General features: G+C 43.4%; 1 protein-coding gene across 3 annotated transcripts in view; it reads right to left on the bottom strand.

Annotated features, from left to right (window-relative positions):
• The window catches only part of MICAL2 (microtubule associated monooxygenase, calponin and LIM domain containing 2), a 118,038-nt gene that overhangs the window by 10,035 nt on the left and 93,103 nt on the right, over nucleotides 1-14,900 (bottom strand). For 2 of the 3 annotated variants that reach the window (XM_064163760.1, XM_064163761.1), the window contains exons 28-31: nucleotides 11,698-11,795; nucleotides 8,487-9,819; nucleotides 3,602-3,696; nucleotides 1,529-1,621 (exon numbers count right to left, since the gene is read on the bottom strand). In XM_064163760.1, coding sequence (XP_064019830.1) covers nucleotides 1,529-1,621; nucleotides 3,602-3,696; nucleotides 8,487-9,819; nucleotides 11,698-11,795 — 1,619 coding nt within the window. Of the gene's footprint in view, nucleotides 1-1,528; nucleotides 1,622-3,601; nucleotides 3,697-8,486; nucleotides 9,820-11,697; nucleotides 11,796-11,855; nucleotides 12,229-14,900 lie in introns of those variants that run through there. The other variant, XM_064163762.1, reaches the window with a different exon arrangement.

Here is a 14,900-nt window from a genome sequence, read left to right as displayed (position 1 = left end):
GGGTACTATAGGTACTAAAACCAACTCCATTTTCCTCAACTTTATCTCTCCCACTATAAGATAGATACTGTAACATTTCTGTCTTGCATGGTGTGAAAAGTCAGTATTTTACACATCCAGAGGCATGTATTCTGAGATGCTACATAAATAAAGATCATATAAGTATGGAAGGGTTACAGCTAAAAAGCTTTGTTAGCTCTTCAGTTGTTCATCTTGTTTTGTTGTTTGGTTTGCTTTCATATTCACAAGCTTTGGACATGGGAAGGAAAGGCTTTAACAGCTAAAAAGTGATAACTCAGTGGCACTTCAGAGAGGACATTCACTGGTCCATCCTCTTGTAAAGATTTTCAGCGGTACCAAGTGGATAATAGGCATCAAACACCTTAAAAAGTTAAATTGTCAAAGGCAGATGCTCAGCAATTCCCATTTCAGGCTCTGTTAGGGCATACCAAGCCGAGCCCTCAGCAACAGCCTAACAAACACAAAAGATGGTTCAAGAAGTGTGGGCTTTATTATTTCTACAGAGCAGCAAAATAAGAGAAGGCCCTGTTTCAAACACAAATTTTCTTTTCTTTTTGGTGACATGTTTCACAAAATGTCTACAAAAGTGGAGATTTCAGATTCACATCTGAAAAACAACTTAGTTTTCTTTTCCAATTTAATATTGGTACAGAAATAGCAAGTGGAAGCTCCATCCAAAACAACAGTAATACAGCTGAAGACAGACAACTCTGTCTTCAAAAAATCTGCTCTCTCTCCACTACCATATCTTGATTACAATTACAGTCTGAATTAATGAGATTAAATTTAACTTTGCTTTCTCTGCCCTACACAGGCAACACACAAAAAGTGCTAATGGCCGAATAAGCCATAACATGTGTGTATGTGTATATACATATAGATACATTTATGTGGCAGGTGAAACAGATCTGCAAATGTTGACACCTGAGAGAACACAGTCTGAGATGGAGTTGAGCAGAAATGCACTCCAAAAATCTTTAAACTGTAATTGGAAATAATAGGAGAGCAGCAGAGTCCAGAGCTTTTCCAGCATTTTCCAAAGAGGGCCTCTATAAAGTGAAGCGATTTTACATCGTTAAGAAAGAAAACCGTTCACTTTTGTAATGGCAGAGAGAGAACAAAAATGCCACTGTGTTTTTGTACCCTCCTGTCCTGTGGTGACAGCCAGGTTTCTTACACTCTCAAGGGCTGATGGTATTTCCCTTTTCTATCTCTTGTTCTCTTCAGTGTATTGTTTTCTAATTGCCAGTCACTATTCCCTCTTGTTCTTCACAGGCAATTACGAAATCGTGATGATCTCCTGGGACACAGGTGAATTTGTCACATCTAGAGATGTCAGGCCCTGTCATATGCATCTTCCTGCATCTCAGGGCTTGGAAATTTCAACAGAGAAAGCAGCGAGCCACAGTGAGGAGTGAGGGGGGGTACAGAGCTCACATTGGGTACCTCCCATTCCCACTAGTCACTCCTGGGAGATAAATGGAACATTTGCCAGCTATGTTTTCACCTGTGCTTTGTGAAGTCTCTTTAGCTCCTCTTGTTTGATCAGTTGCTTTGTCTCTTTTTCCATCTTCCTTCTCCTTCTGAGAGCTCTTTTTGCCTATACAGGAGAAAAAAGGCAATCAAAGCATAAGTAAGCCATTACAGATTTCCTCTAACTTTCTTCCAAATCACAGAACCATTGAGGTTGGAGCAGACCTCTGGAGATTATCTAACTCAACTGCCCTGCTCAAACTGCTCCTGCCTGGGGTAACCTAATTGAAATGAAAATATTCATGTAGGAATATTTTAATGCATTTGCCTACATTGACCTTGAAACATTACAAGCTCTTATTACAACCCTAAGTGGCTGTGAACTGCGCCTATTAATAAAAAATGTCCAAATCACAATGTTGGCAATATACAACACACTAGATATGGCTTCTACAGACATCACCATGAGCAGAGGAGAAGCACAGACCAGGATAAATACCAGTTTAAGGAATCTCAACCTATTTCTATCTCTGTAGTTGCTAAGTAGTGAAGTTCACTTCAAATCACTTGTAACACAGGAAGGGGAATATAGCTGAAAGAAACAGCCATCACAGGACACTACCTGAAGCCCTACAAAGCCTTTCCCAATGCCATTTCTCTACTGCATTACAGAGGCAGGTTGCTGTGGATGCTTCTACAAAGCAAGGCACAGCAGGACTGGCTTGCACTAGCTCTGTCCTGACCGTGACCCAAGCTATCTGGAAGTGCTTCAAGGCTGTGGTTTTCCCATTTTGGAGGAGACAGAATATATAAGCACTGTAGACAAGATGATTAAAAACCTAAATAAGACAGGAAGCTGATAAATTTTTCCCCACTGGGTTTTGCCAAAGACAAATGGCGGTACTGGCAAAATAGCAGCCAGAACTGGCATGAAAAGAGGTGCTAGGAGGCAGTTGACAGAAACACGTTGAGTGGGGTATGTGCATCAGAACAGAGTTACTGCCCATGCCCATGTGTGGCAGCTGCTCATTCGCCCCATTTCTGGCAGCTGCCTTAGCACTGCTGTCTTCCCCACTGCTGGTCCTGTGGCTGCTCAAACCATTGGGAGCTGCTCCTGTGCAGTTTTCTCCTGTATCTCCCTTCTTTTCTCTGTTGTGTTCAAGCTTTAACTCACTGTAATATTTTCTTACTATAGTTTGTCTTTCCTGAAACAGGAAAAGGAATGATGAATTCTGCCATCTCAGTGGATCCTGACAGAGAGCCACTGGTGGGATTGCTTTGCTTCTGTCTCGTGGCACTTCAGTTCCTACAGAGCTGTGCAACTGAGTTTCCATCCAAAGCTCCAGGTAGCTTTCAGCTCAGCTGCCTGTGTAGTGTACTGGGCTGTCTCTTGCTTTGCTTACCTTCCCACACCCCCTTGACGGCAACAAATCAAAAGGCCACCTTGTACTATTAATGCCATTTACTGATACTCTCCACAGGAAAGAGGTAAACACATTTCTGATGAGCTGTTCAAGCAGTAAACACTCTCTTTTTCTCATCAGAGCTGGGTATCAAGAGTTCACTGGTGCTTTAACTCCACCACTCCTGTTAGCCTCAGAGGCTGACTTAGGGCTCAGGGACACCAGTGTGTAGTCAGCTCTTTCACCTTACAGGGTCTGGGTGCAACATTGCATCTCAGGCAGTGCTGATGATTAGGATTAGCACAGTGTTTTCCAGGGAACCTGTCTATAGCACCTCTCAGATGAGTCTGTATTTCCCCAAGCGAAATCTGCATCTGTTTGGTTTAGTTTTTTCCAATAGTTTTCTTGTCAGGCTGCATACTAAGGCCACTTAAGAGATGCAGCTTTGAAGTGGTTTTAGTGAACCATGCCTGCTTGTCAAATTAAGATCTCTGTCAGTGCTGGTGTAACCTGGGGAAATTAAAGATACAAAGAAGGAAAAGAAATGTTGATGCTCATCTGTCTTAAAGATTTTTCATGTATTTTCTCTCTATGAAACCTGATAGAATGTTCCAATCTTTGCATATTTTAGATCAAAATCAGATGATGAATATTAAATACAGTCCAACTGATGAAATATCTTTCTGTTTCCCAGGCAAGATTACCTTGTGTGTTAGTGAAGGCTTGGATTCAAATTCATCGTCAGAGGAAGAAGTAGAATACTCAGTAGGTTGTTTTCTGGCAGGTAGGTGTTTACATCCTAAAATGCAGAAAAGAAAATGATCAGTGAAGCAAAACCTGCTGTTCTTGAACTTCCACACTTTGCACCTGCCCTGAGCGCTAATCAGCAGCACACAGAACAATTTGGAGAGCATTAATTACATTTTTGATCCCTGTCAAAAACTCTGTCTGGTCATATTTGATTTTTATCACATTTTTATTACCTACAAATAAATGAATTCCTTGCACACGCTGCATGCAGCATACTGCTCCGAATGCACTCAACGTTCATTAAAATGTATATCTGAAGTTAGCCATATTACCCAAATGACTGTATAAGGCTCACTATACAGTGTAATTGAATGCAAAAACTCTGAGCCAGCTCTTAAACAAATTACCCTTATGTGGCTTGTAGCATCTGGCACCCATTTTTACTACATGACATCTGCTCAGTGTAAAATAGTTGGCGTCAGAATGTCTGGTCATATAAAAAAATCACCAATGTAATCAGAAGCAAATGGACTAAGAGAACAAGGCTTTATCACACAGCCTCATGCAACATAAATATTTCATTAATTATGTCTAAACAAACGTCACTTCTTTTTCTGCTTCAGGAATATTATCACATCATTGAGCTGTTGATTAAAATGCCATAGTAAGTCAGGAAAATCCATACATCACAACAATGCACTCTATAAGGGAAACTCAAAGGCTGCCTTTGGAAGAAGCCTCTCGGAATTACAGATTAAATTACATTTAATTGTGGCAATTTTATCATGCCTGTTTTTCCAGCATCTTGTTTCAACTGGGTGTAAATATTTGAATTTCTTCTTAATTTGTCTAATTCGTAGCTTCATTCTTTTTATTTCAGAAAAGAAATCTGCCTTTGGAACATCTGTCTCTATGCTTCAACCTGCTGCAGGGTTAATGATTAACAGCTGGGCAGCATCTTGGAAATGTACATTATTTAAAGCAAACAGTGCCAGCTTTCCTTGTATCTGTGAGGTAACAGTTGCCTTCCCATGTGCAAGTTTTATTCTGATTAAAATCATTTTCCAGTCTCCCAATGTAAATGTTTCATCTTTATCTTGTCCTGGATCCCAGGCCTGAGGTAGGACTTCTGTCTCAAGCCCTCATTTAAAATCAGAACGCATAAAACACATGCATCCCAGGTGGTAAAGCATGAAAAAAATTCAAGTAATCTGAAGCAGAAACTGAGACTTTTGTTAGTAGTCTCAGTTTTAGAAGCACCCAGAGCTTGTGTCAATGAACCTGCAGGCTCAGAAGGTCCAGTGAAGCAGATTTAGGTCTTGCTCTCCTTTTTGCAGGACAGGTCCTTGGGCAGCAGGAGCTGTAGCAACCCTGGCAGAAATGCCAGGTGGGGCACCAGTGTGCTACAGAATTGCCCAGGCTGCCACCTCACACCTCCCTGCCTCACAGCACTTGGACAGAGGCCATTGCTCCTGCTTGCTGGCCTGTTGGGGAGTCTGCACTGGCTTGTGATTGATGGGATCACACTGAGGTTGTGTAGTGCCCCACACTCCGCAGACAAGAGTGCTTATCCACAGACACCCCATCACTGCCCCTGGCAATAAACACCACCCATAAAGCCCTTCCGAGTGCACAAGCTGGAGGAAGGTGTGTAGGTGCCACAGATATTATTGCTTTTGAGGAGTAAACTCTCCTCTCTTGCTTTTCTTTGTGCAACCAAAAGTTTGCAGTAACTCCTCTGTGGTCAGGCCATTGGCAAAATGGATTCTGTACTATGCAAGTGACAAACCCTGCAGCCCCCAGGGCTGGAAACACAAGCAATTACATGCTCCCTTTCTTCTTGCAGCTGTGGGAATAAGCTGCTGCCTCCCTGTGTCCTCCTCTTTGAGTCATATCAATAATTCAAAAAGCATTACAAGTCTAGAGGCAAAGCAGGCTGCTGTGTAACAAGGGCACCTGACTTCTCCTCGGGGGGGTGACTCAGGAGCTGTTCCCCTTTCTGGCACAGAGACAGAGTCAATAACTTCCCTAAGGAGTTCCAAGAGCCATGGCATAAGCACATGAGATACACACAGAAGAGACTCATTACATGCACAATGCCTATCTGCTATGGAAAGCTAGGTATTGAATCTGGGTAGAGAAAGTCTTTTAGATTACTCAAAAAAAGCTCAGCCTTGCAAGAAATGCAGCACCCAAACTCTATGAAACAACGGCCACCTGACTCTGATTGGCAACCTTCTTCATAATCTCCACCTGAGAAGCCTAAGGCACAAAGAACAAGGTGAAACCACTCAGTAATGAAACATCTGATGGATCTACCTGTGCTCACTGACAGTTAGTTAAGGCATATTTATTGCATATACATTTCACAGCACCAATGTTCTCTGTTAATACAACTTGGGTAATTGATGCACACCCATACAATATGGATAATTGATGCACACAGAACAAGTGTATCTGGCCTCCAGTAGGATACAAAAGCTGATGAGGGGCCTGGAGGATAAGCCTTATGAGGAGAGGATGAAGGAGCTGGTATGAGGAGAGGATGAAGGAGCTGGGGTTGTTTAGCCTGGAGAAGAGGAGGCTCAGGGGTGACCTCATTGCTGTCTACAACTACCTGAAGTGAGGCTATAGCCAGGTGGGTGTTGGTCTCTTCTCCCAGGCAACCAGCAATAGAACAAGGGGACACAGTCTCAGGCTGTGCCAGGGAAAGTATAGGCTGGATGTTAGGAGGAAGTTCTTCCCAGAGAGAGTGATTGGCATTGGAATGGGCTGCCCAGGGAGGTGGTGGAGTCATCATCCCTGGAGTTGTTCAAGAAAGACTGGATGAGGCACTTAGTGCCATGGTCTGGTTGACTGGATGGGGCTGGGTGCTAGGGTGGACTGGATGATCTTGGAGGCCTCTTCCAACCTGGTTGATTCTATGATATTGCAACAAACCAAGAGGAATATGAGGAAAAGCCTCATTAAATTGTTTTCTGCAAGGTGCTGAGAGCAGTTTTTTTTTTCTTTAAAGAAAGTTTCTGGTTGGTGGTTTTGTCTTTTTTTTTTTTTTTTTTAGGTTCCTGGTAAATTTCAAGAGAAAGCTAATGACTAGCAGTGTGGGCTAAAGCTCATCATCACTTCATGACTGAAGTTTGCCAAGCCTAGGCTTCAGGCAAGTGCCAATATGAGACAGAAATGCCATTTTAGACAGCCAAGCAGGACTTGGCTCTTTGCCTTTTTTTCCCCTCGAATAGAAGTGTTTGAAAAAGCTCAGGAAGCTGCAATGTTGAAGTGCTGAAGACAACAGATTACTGGGCAAACGACTAGATCAAAGCTGCGTTTTTTCCCTCCAAACACACTTTGCAATGTCTCTACCCAATAATTGTAATAGCTGACTAATTTCTCTTTTGGCTCACATAGCAGAGGAATGTGACACATGAAACCAGCATGTATTGTAACATGTTTAAAACAGAGTGTTATTCAAACCCAGCAAGAACAACTTCTGGGTTCAGGAGCACAATTAATATATCTAAAGGCAAGTCACCTTGGCTTAGCTGATGGGTAATGACTAGGTATAGACTCAGAAAAAGCCTCCTGCTTGAGACCACAGCATGACAAGTGTGAACACTACCAACTCCCTGTGGCTGCAGTCCTGAGCATCCCCTGGCTCAGTAGGGATGCCTGGTTTTGCAGGTTGGTAGATAAAGGTTGCTCCAAGAATCCTATCCAAAAGTTCAGGAATGGGAACAAGAGTTCCAAGAGATCAATGAGCATTTGATCAAGTCTTGTATATTCTGTCTATCTTCCTCACAGGAGGCAGTGCCTCTGAAGCAGAAAGGGTACAAGAAAGATCTGGCAGCTCAATGGGAACACTTCAGTAATTTCACATTTTGCATGCAGATTATTATTTTAATGCCTCAGCACAGCAGCAATGTTTGGGTTGCAGTTTGGGTTGCAATTTAATAAGCTAAGAAACAAACAGAGATGTCAATAAAATTTAATAGGATATTTAGTTAAACAAGTAGGACTTTCTGCAGTGGGCAAGTGGGAAGATGGGGAAAGGTGGGTGCAGCTCTGATACCTCGTATTTCATTTCTGAACGTAACTCTTTCTGAGCCTATGCTCAGATTACTCAGCTTGCTCTCTGATGTCAGCATTTCTCAGACTCATCTGCAGTTTTAATACTAACCTTGTTCTTGCAAATAAACAGGAAAACTGATGCCTTTTAATCACCACCCATATAAACTCACAAAGTAGGTCAGAGTAGGTCAACAAGGTGCTGCCTCCACACAAATAATGGGCAAGGGAATATTGATGACACTGCAAAGCGTCCCAGAGTATGCTTACTTACAGTCACTATGAAAGCAGACAGAGCTGAAGAGACACCCTCTGAGAAGGCACATACAGAAAGCAAAGGTTTTTGCTGATGCAACCATATTGCTTCAGTCTCCAAGCAAATGTACTTTGCACTGTACTGGAATTTTCAGTGCTTGTCCTGCTTGCCAACTATGCTTCCCTTTCTACCACACACTCAGTGTCATAGCAGCAGCTGCTCTGCAGTGTCCTGCTGTGCTTCACCGTGAGCACTTTTTCCTGACCCAAACACAATCTGGACAGCAACAAGCAGCACACCAAACTTGAGCCCAGAAAGTTTGCTCTACTCTTTCAAACCAGAAGCAACTCCTAAACCTCAACCAGAAAATATACTTACTAGGTCTTCTGATGTAGAAAGTAACAACAAACTAAGCATACAACAGGTAAGTATTTGCATGATGACACACTTGCCTTTTATATGTTAAGTGCTACTACATCATCATTTGATAATAACAAAAATGATTCTGCTCAGGTCCTCACCTGTGGAAGGATAGCACAGCCTGTCTTCTGGAGAACGGTCCTTCAAGAAAGGCAGAGATGACACTAAGGAATTCCCTTCTTTGTCACAAACTTTACTTCTCAGTCTATTGAGAAGTGACCCAAGACTACCCTGCTGTGTAGAGTCATCCAGGCTGTCCTTGGAGGTGGTGTTGTGCTCCGGAGATGAAAGAAGGAGGTACTTGTCATTACAGATAAACCTGTCAGTCTCGGGAGCTCCTGGAGGAGTCTCTTGGAATGTAAACTTTTCTAGGAGACCTGGGACATCTTCCATCCTAGTGCAAGATGATTTCTGAGGTATACTGGTTGTCTTGAAAGGCCTGGTGTGAGGACTGTAGACAGGGAAGGATACCTTCTTGCTACAACGCCTTGGAGATCTCTCTTCAGAGCCAACAGAAAAATTAGATGGATTTGAGAAAGGGCTCCCATTTCCTAAATGTCCCCCTGCACACTCCCCTGATTTAAGCTCCTGTGGCTGAGTGTTATTTGTTCTATTCCTGTGAGTGCTCCTTTGATTTAAGGAATAGCCAGGAGCACTGGGGAAGCTGAAGAAAACTTGTTCTGCAGAGGCTTCAATTTCGGTCTCTGAGTCCTGTTTTAGTCCTTGTGGAGATGAGGTTAGAGGTTCCAAAATGGACCTTTTGATGGCACTGGCTATGAGCCTTAGTGGTGATTTTGGACAGCCAGCTACATGCTCCCTGGCAACTGCATCTGGACCCCTCAGAGCATCTTTGGGGTCAACTGACAAAGCTAGTGGAGCACCATCTACAAAGAGAGGCACAGGACAAGAGACTTTGAACCCATCTTTTCTCCCATCAGCACCCTTCTCTGAATTCCGCAGTGCTTCTTTGTTTTGTCCTGAGTCCATCCTGTTTGAATCACACAAGAGTTGCTGCTGAGTACAAAGCACCAGCTTCTCTTCTGTCTCCTTTAATTCTTGCTCAAGCTTTTCTTCTGGGTGCCTTGTATTTTTGCCATCTTTCCCTTTCAAATCTAGAGATGACAACATTTTTTTCTTCCCATTAAAATCTTCTGCTGCAGAGGTATATTTCTGGGTTTTTAACTTCCAGTCCTTTGTTGTGTATGTCCCAATGTCAATATTTGCTTCTTCAGGCTCTGAAAAATCAGCAGCCAGTGTCCCATTCCCAGGAGAAGTCTGTGGAAAACCTCTGGTGCTGCTTTGAAAAGGACAATAGGGCACATAGAGATGGATTTCTTCAGACATCTCTCTGGATTTTTCTTTTCTTTGAAATACTGGGCTGCAGGGTTTGAAAGGATCTCTTGTAACTTCTAGTGGTTTCTTGTGAGAAGCCAACTGTGCATGAAAAAAAGATACTATTTTAGGGGTCAACAGTTTAGTGCTACCTTTTATTTTGGATAATACCTGTCATAACTTTATGGATTTCCATTAATATTTTCTTTAGAAAGAAGCAGTCCTATCTACAGGAAAATAAACAAGAGCAGACCAACTCTCTTCTCCCATGTTATTCCACTTGCATCACCTCAGAGATTCCAACAAACACTGGAGATCATCATCTGTGGTCTCCAGATGCTTTTGTAGTGTTCAACACTCACATAGTACAGGTTATATAATTCATTACTCTAGCCACCAAAATACTCTGCTAGAGATAGTGATAGGAATAAATGCCCACATTATCTAGCCACTAGTCCAGGGATTTTTCCTTCTTGAACAGGAGACATTTTATCCTGAATGCCATGTGATAATGGATGGTGTGAAGACTCTTTTTACTTATGTGCCATATTCCCATGGTTGAAGTCATTTATCTGTCTTCTCCTTTCCCAGAAGCACCAGGAGTAAGGCAATAATGATTATTCCTCGTTTCCCAAATGCATTTGAGGACTAAAATTATTATTGGCTAGGATCTCAGAAAAACTTCAGAAACACCAATAAACAAATTAACACCCTCTTAATCCTCTTTCTTTTAGAGAATTTAAAAGGCTACTAAGCAATGCTTATAGAATAGGATCTGCATGGAGTCACCTCTTCTCAAGTGCAGAGCGGCCAGGCAGCACTGTGCAGCTCTGCTTCCCTGGGACATTCTGGTCCCGGACAATAGGGCAGGGAGGGATTTGAACTACCACTGTGGAGATGGAAGACTTGATTTTTACTTTCTTTTTTTTTTTTTTTTTTTTTTTTGTAACACTAACCATGAGGTCAAGCAAGTTTAAGCATGTTTAGCCCAAAGGGTGAGGACAACATAGTAAGACACAAAGTACATGGACTGCTCCTTGCTCCACCTGGCTCCAGGACCAGAAGACATGCTGCCCTTTGCTTGGAACAGTCCATCGTAACTCCTGCTGCAGCACTGCTCTTGCTGCAGGCCCACTCTTCCTCAGCCTTCACAGATAAAATAAATTTTAGAAGCAGAAAACACAGTGGAAATCTTAGGTTCTGAAGGAAGCTGAAGATGCTGTTGAGCCATGGGAGGCATGGAGCCATGAGCATGATACAAGAAAAGAAGTCTCCTGCCCACCGACTGCAAGGGGTGAACTTTAGGCAAGGGCATACCTATATCTGAGGGCTGCAACAGGAGCCTGAAATCCTCCAGCCTCCTGTGCTGGGTTTCCTACAGCTGGCACTAAGCAAATCCTTACCTCAGTTCCCAGATCTGCTCTGCAAGGCTGGTACCGGCAGTTGCCTTTCGCTAGGGATGTGCAACAATCAAGTGGCATTTAAGCCACTCACATGTGATGCCCTCTCACCTCACCACTGCTGGCATACGGCCATACCTTTTCATACAGATCTACAAGCACACAGGGAAAACAATGGCCAGTTTGGGAGCATCAGAGGACAGAGGTCTGGGTGATTTCCTCTCCTTTAGGCAGAAAACATGGCACAGAGGAACTCTGGGTGGCAGCTAAGCCCCATGCTGGGAGGGAAGGGCAGGGTGGTGGTGCCTACGTGTTGACTATTGCAACAGATTAGTGCCTAACTCTCAGTGCAGTCAGGGTCTGAATCTCAAAGCAAATGTGATTTAACTGCATGGGTTTATCAACTAGAGTATTAAAGTCTTTTCCCTACGCATAGCAAAGGCATAACTCCAACTTTAGCTGGTTACTGCAAGGATGAGAACTGTTTGAAAGATCAGAGGATGCTCAGTCTGCTGAGAGCAGACATGTCCCAACAACAGTAACATTCTTTCTTTTCTCTCTAGACAATTCTCCTCCCTACCTGTGTTTGAGGGTGATCCTCTCCAGGACCGCTTTGACAGCTAGTTGAGCTGTCCTTCCAGAGTAGCCCATGTTTCTTGCTGGACAGTAAGGGGAAACCTGCCAAAGATACTTACTTTACCATCACATTTGTATTGTTTTTATACGAATAAAGCTTGCAATTAAAGAATGAGAAGAATAGAAAACTACAAAGTCATCTGGATACAGTTGTAGCTGAAGAGCTGACCCACAGTAATGAAGTTTATGGCCTCGCTCACATGTGTGCACAAGCTGTGCCAAACACATGTTGACATTTTCGATGGTGGACCTGAGCTGCTTCCAGTTTTTGGCTGGATGTCATGAGGCAGCTTTTGAGTTCCAGGAAACTTTCTGGAAAAACATCTCTCTCTAGAAGGCTTTCAGGTGTTAAAGGCAGAAGCAGTCAAAACAACAGTAGCTTTGGAGGCTTTGGGTAGTTCCAAGAAATGAAGAAATTAGGTGACTTCCACGAGGCTGTTCATCAGAGTGGGGAAGAAATGAGAAATGCAACCACCTGCAAGGAGTAAGGACATAAATAATCCTGTAACCTCCCAGGCCAGTGGCAACAGGCTGGGCATTTCTAACATCAGGCAACTGCTAAAAGCCTTAAAACAAAAATAGCACGGGCAGACTCAGACCTGCTAAAAGAAAAAGTGGGGAGGTAACCTGCACCTGAAGCGGGTCAGAAGAGCTCTCTCATATTTGTGCCTGTGGGAGTTTTAGATAATAAATAATCTTTGTACGGAAGAAAAGTAACTCTGAGCCAAGATATTACCATGTCAAGCTATAACATGACAAGTATATTTATAGCTCAATTATTAACTTTCAGACTCAGTTATTAGTTCTGAAAACCACAAAGGGTCCCAAAACAAACTCAAGTTCTTCTACACAGGAGTTAAATGCTGCGTAAGGACAAAAGCAACACACCAGAGAAACAAGATCCTTCTTGCACGTGGACTTCAGAAAAGGCAAGATAGAGAGAGAAGCCAATTTTCCTCTGTCTCATCTATTTTTTCCCAGTCTTGATGCAATTTGTTACATTCCGTCAAGAACAGAGGGAAATGAAGCACTGGAGTTTGTTAAGGAACTCCTGCAGGGACTAGCAACCAGCGGCTGACCTTTATATTCTGTGCAGTGAATTGAGCCACGTGAAAACATGAGAATCCAGAATTAGGATTAGAAAAATCCCACTGTCACCTGCACAAGTGAGCCAGAGGAGTTTAGTCAGGTCCACTAAAGTTCAAGTTCCTGAGTGTCCTGGCTTGTGCAAATGTCATGGCTCACCAACACCAAGGGGAAAGGCAGCTGCTGGTACAGTGACAGCCATAACACTGAGGGCATAAAGCCAACAGCCCCGGGTAACAACACATGTCTGTGAGAACAGCTGATGTCCACTGCAGCTCTGGTGGGCATGCACTATCTTACAAGGACAAGGCCCGCACATGTCAGGACATGGCTTTGTGCAAAGCCACAGCTTGACACCTTCCACAGAGGTAATGGATTTAATTCCTACCAAAAGGCAGCTTCCCCATTCAAAACAGAATTTAAAACCCCAGTTCCCTAGGGCAATATCATGATTTGCTTGGCCCAAAAGTTACTCCAACTGACCAAGGTAAATTAAGAGTGTGGTGTTCCCCGTGGCTGTGCGACAGGGATTAAAGATTTTGAAAGGTAATATCCTGCTCTGAGCCCTTCAGCCAGTAAAACCCATGACACTGATTTCCTTTCCTTGTCTGTCTACCTCATGCTGCTTATGAAACATATGTGTTTTAGGAAATAAGTCTGAGAAGGAGACAGACTTTTCTTTCATGTGACTGATGATCATATGAATTCTTGTAACCAAACGTTACATGGATTAAATATAGAGTCGTAGATTTACAGTGTTCCCCTGGGGAGTCAAAAATGCCTTTATTCTGTTCCCAGTATATCCTGAACGTGCTTTACACCTCCTTTTAACAGCATACTTGAGCTTCGGGCAAATTAATGCAGTGCATCACTTCCCTCCCCTCTCAAAGGCTTTTAGCTCCCTCTAGAGCCCTTCAGAAGCACGCGGAAGACTTTAATAAAATGGTGGGGAAATTAATTGGCAAACAATTAAGTAATGCACTTGCTGATAACAAGCTGAAAAATGCTCAAAATTTAAGAGTGACGTCGGTCTTCACTCCTTTCCCAGAGGCTTTTTTTTTTCCTCCTCGAACCTGGAGTAAGCATCATTTTTGTTTGACCTTTGACTGAGATCAGTTAAGGCAAGATTTTAAATCCAAACCTTTGGTGAGGCCAAAATCTGATTGTGAGCCAATTCTCCAATGCTATACAGTGCTCAGAGACAGTCCTGAAGCTGACACAGGTGCCATGAGACTTTGAGGGCACCTTCCTCTGCCTCTTCATACTGGGCATGGATGAGCCTCCCACACAGGTACTCCAGAGAGGTGTCTCAAAGCACAGCAAGTTCTCACTTCTCAGTGGTGCATTGAATCCCAGGGAACACAGCCCTCTTGGGGCCTGTCTGCTGAGATGCTGGTAAGCTCACACAGCTCCCATACTGGTAGCATTAGTTCTGGAAGGTACTTGTGAGTCCTTAATGGGCACTGAGCAGGCCAGGGTCCACCTATAGAGGGGCTGGGCCAAGGCAGGGGGGCAACCCTGTTATGAGCAGCAGGGATGTGATCTAAAGTGGCTGACTTGGTTTGGGGACCACAGCACAAGATTCCCTGGCTGCAAAGGGACACCATTTTGGATGTGAACTGAGTGCAGACATAATCACTACAGAAACCATTGCATTCCTGTGCCATTTGGGGCAGCCCAAACCAACTGAAAGCACTGTGCTAGAGGACAAGAACCAGTAACTCCTCTTGGGGTGGCTGTTAGCACTCTCTTCCTTTCAGTGACTCAGAAACATCACCTGTGTTTTTCCAACTAAAAAGAGGTGATAGAGTGCTTGTAGATGGGGGTCAGTAGGCACCTCCAGGAGCATTTCCAACAAGTGATACTCAACATGTTAGATCTGCACCTAAAGAAACGCAGCAGTCAGTGCAGGTAGGGCTGGAGAGAGAACACATGCCTCTGGGATAGGGATACATTTTCTTAGCTGCAGAATTAAAGCAGACACCATTTGCTGGTGGGTGTAATAACATAAGGAAGTGTCACATGGGGAATTTGATCTCCTGAGGACAAGAAAATGGAAAA

The sequence above is a fragment of the Pogoniulus pusillus genome, chromosome 24, assembly GCF_015220805.1.
Source record: "Pogoniulus pusillus isolate bPogPus1 chromosome 24, bPogPus1.pri, whole genome shotgun sequence".
Classification (NCBI taxonomy): domain Eukaryota; kingdom Metazoa; phylum Chordata; class Aves; order Piciformes; family Lybiidae; genus Pogoniulus; species Pogoniulus pusillus.
Note: the sequence above shows the minus strand (reverse complement) of the source record. Positions and strands in the feature narration are given on the sequence as shown.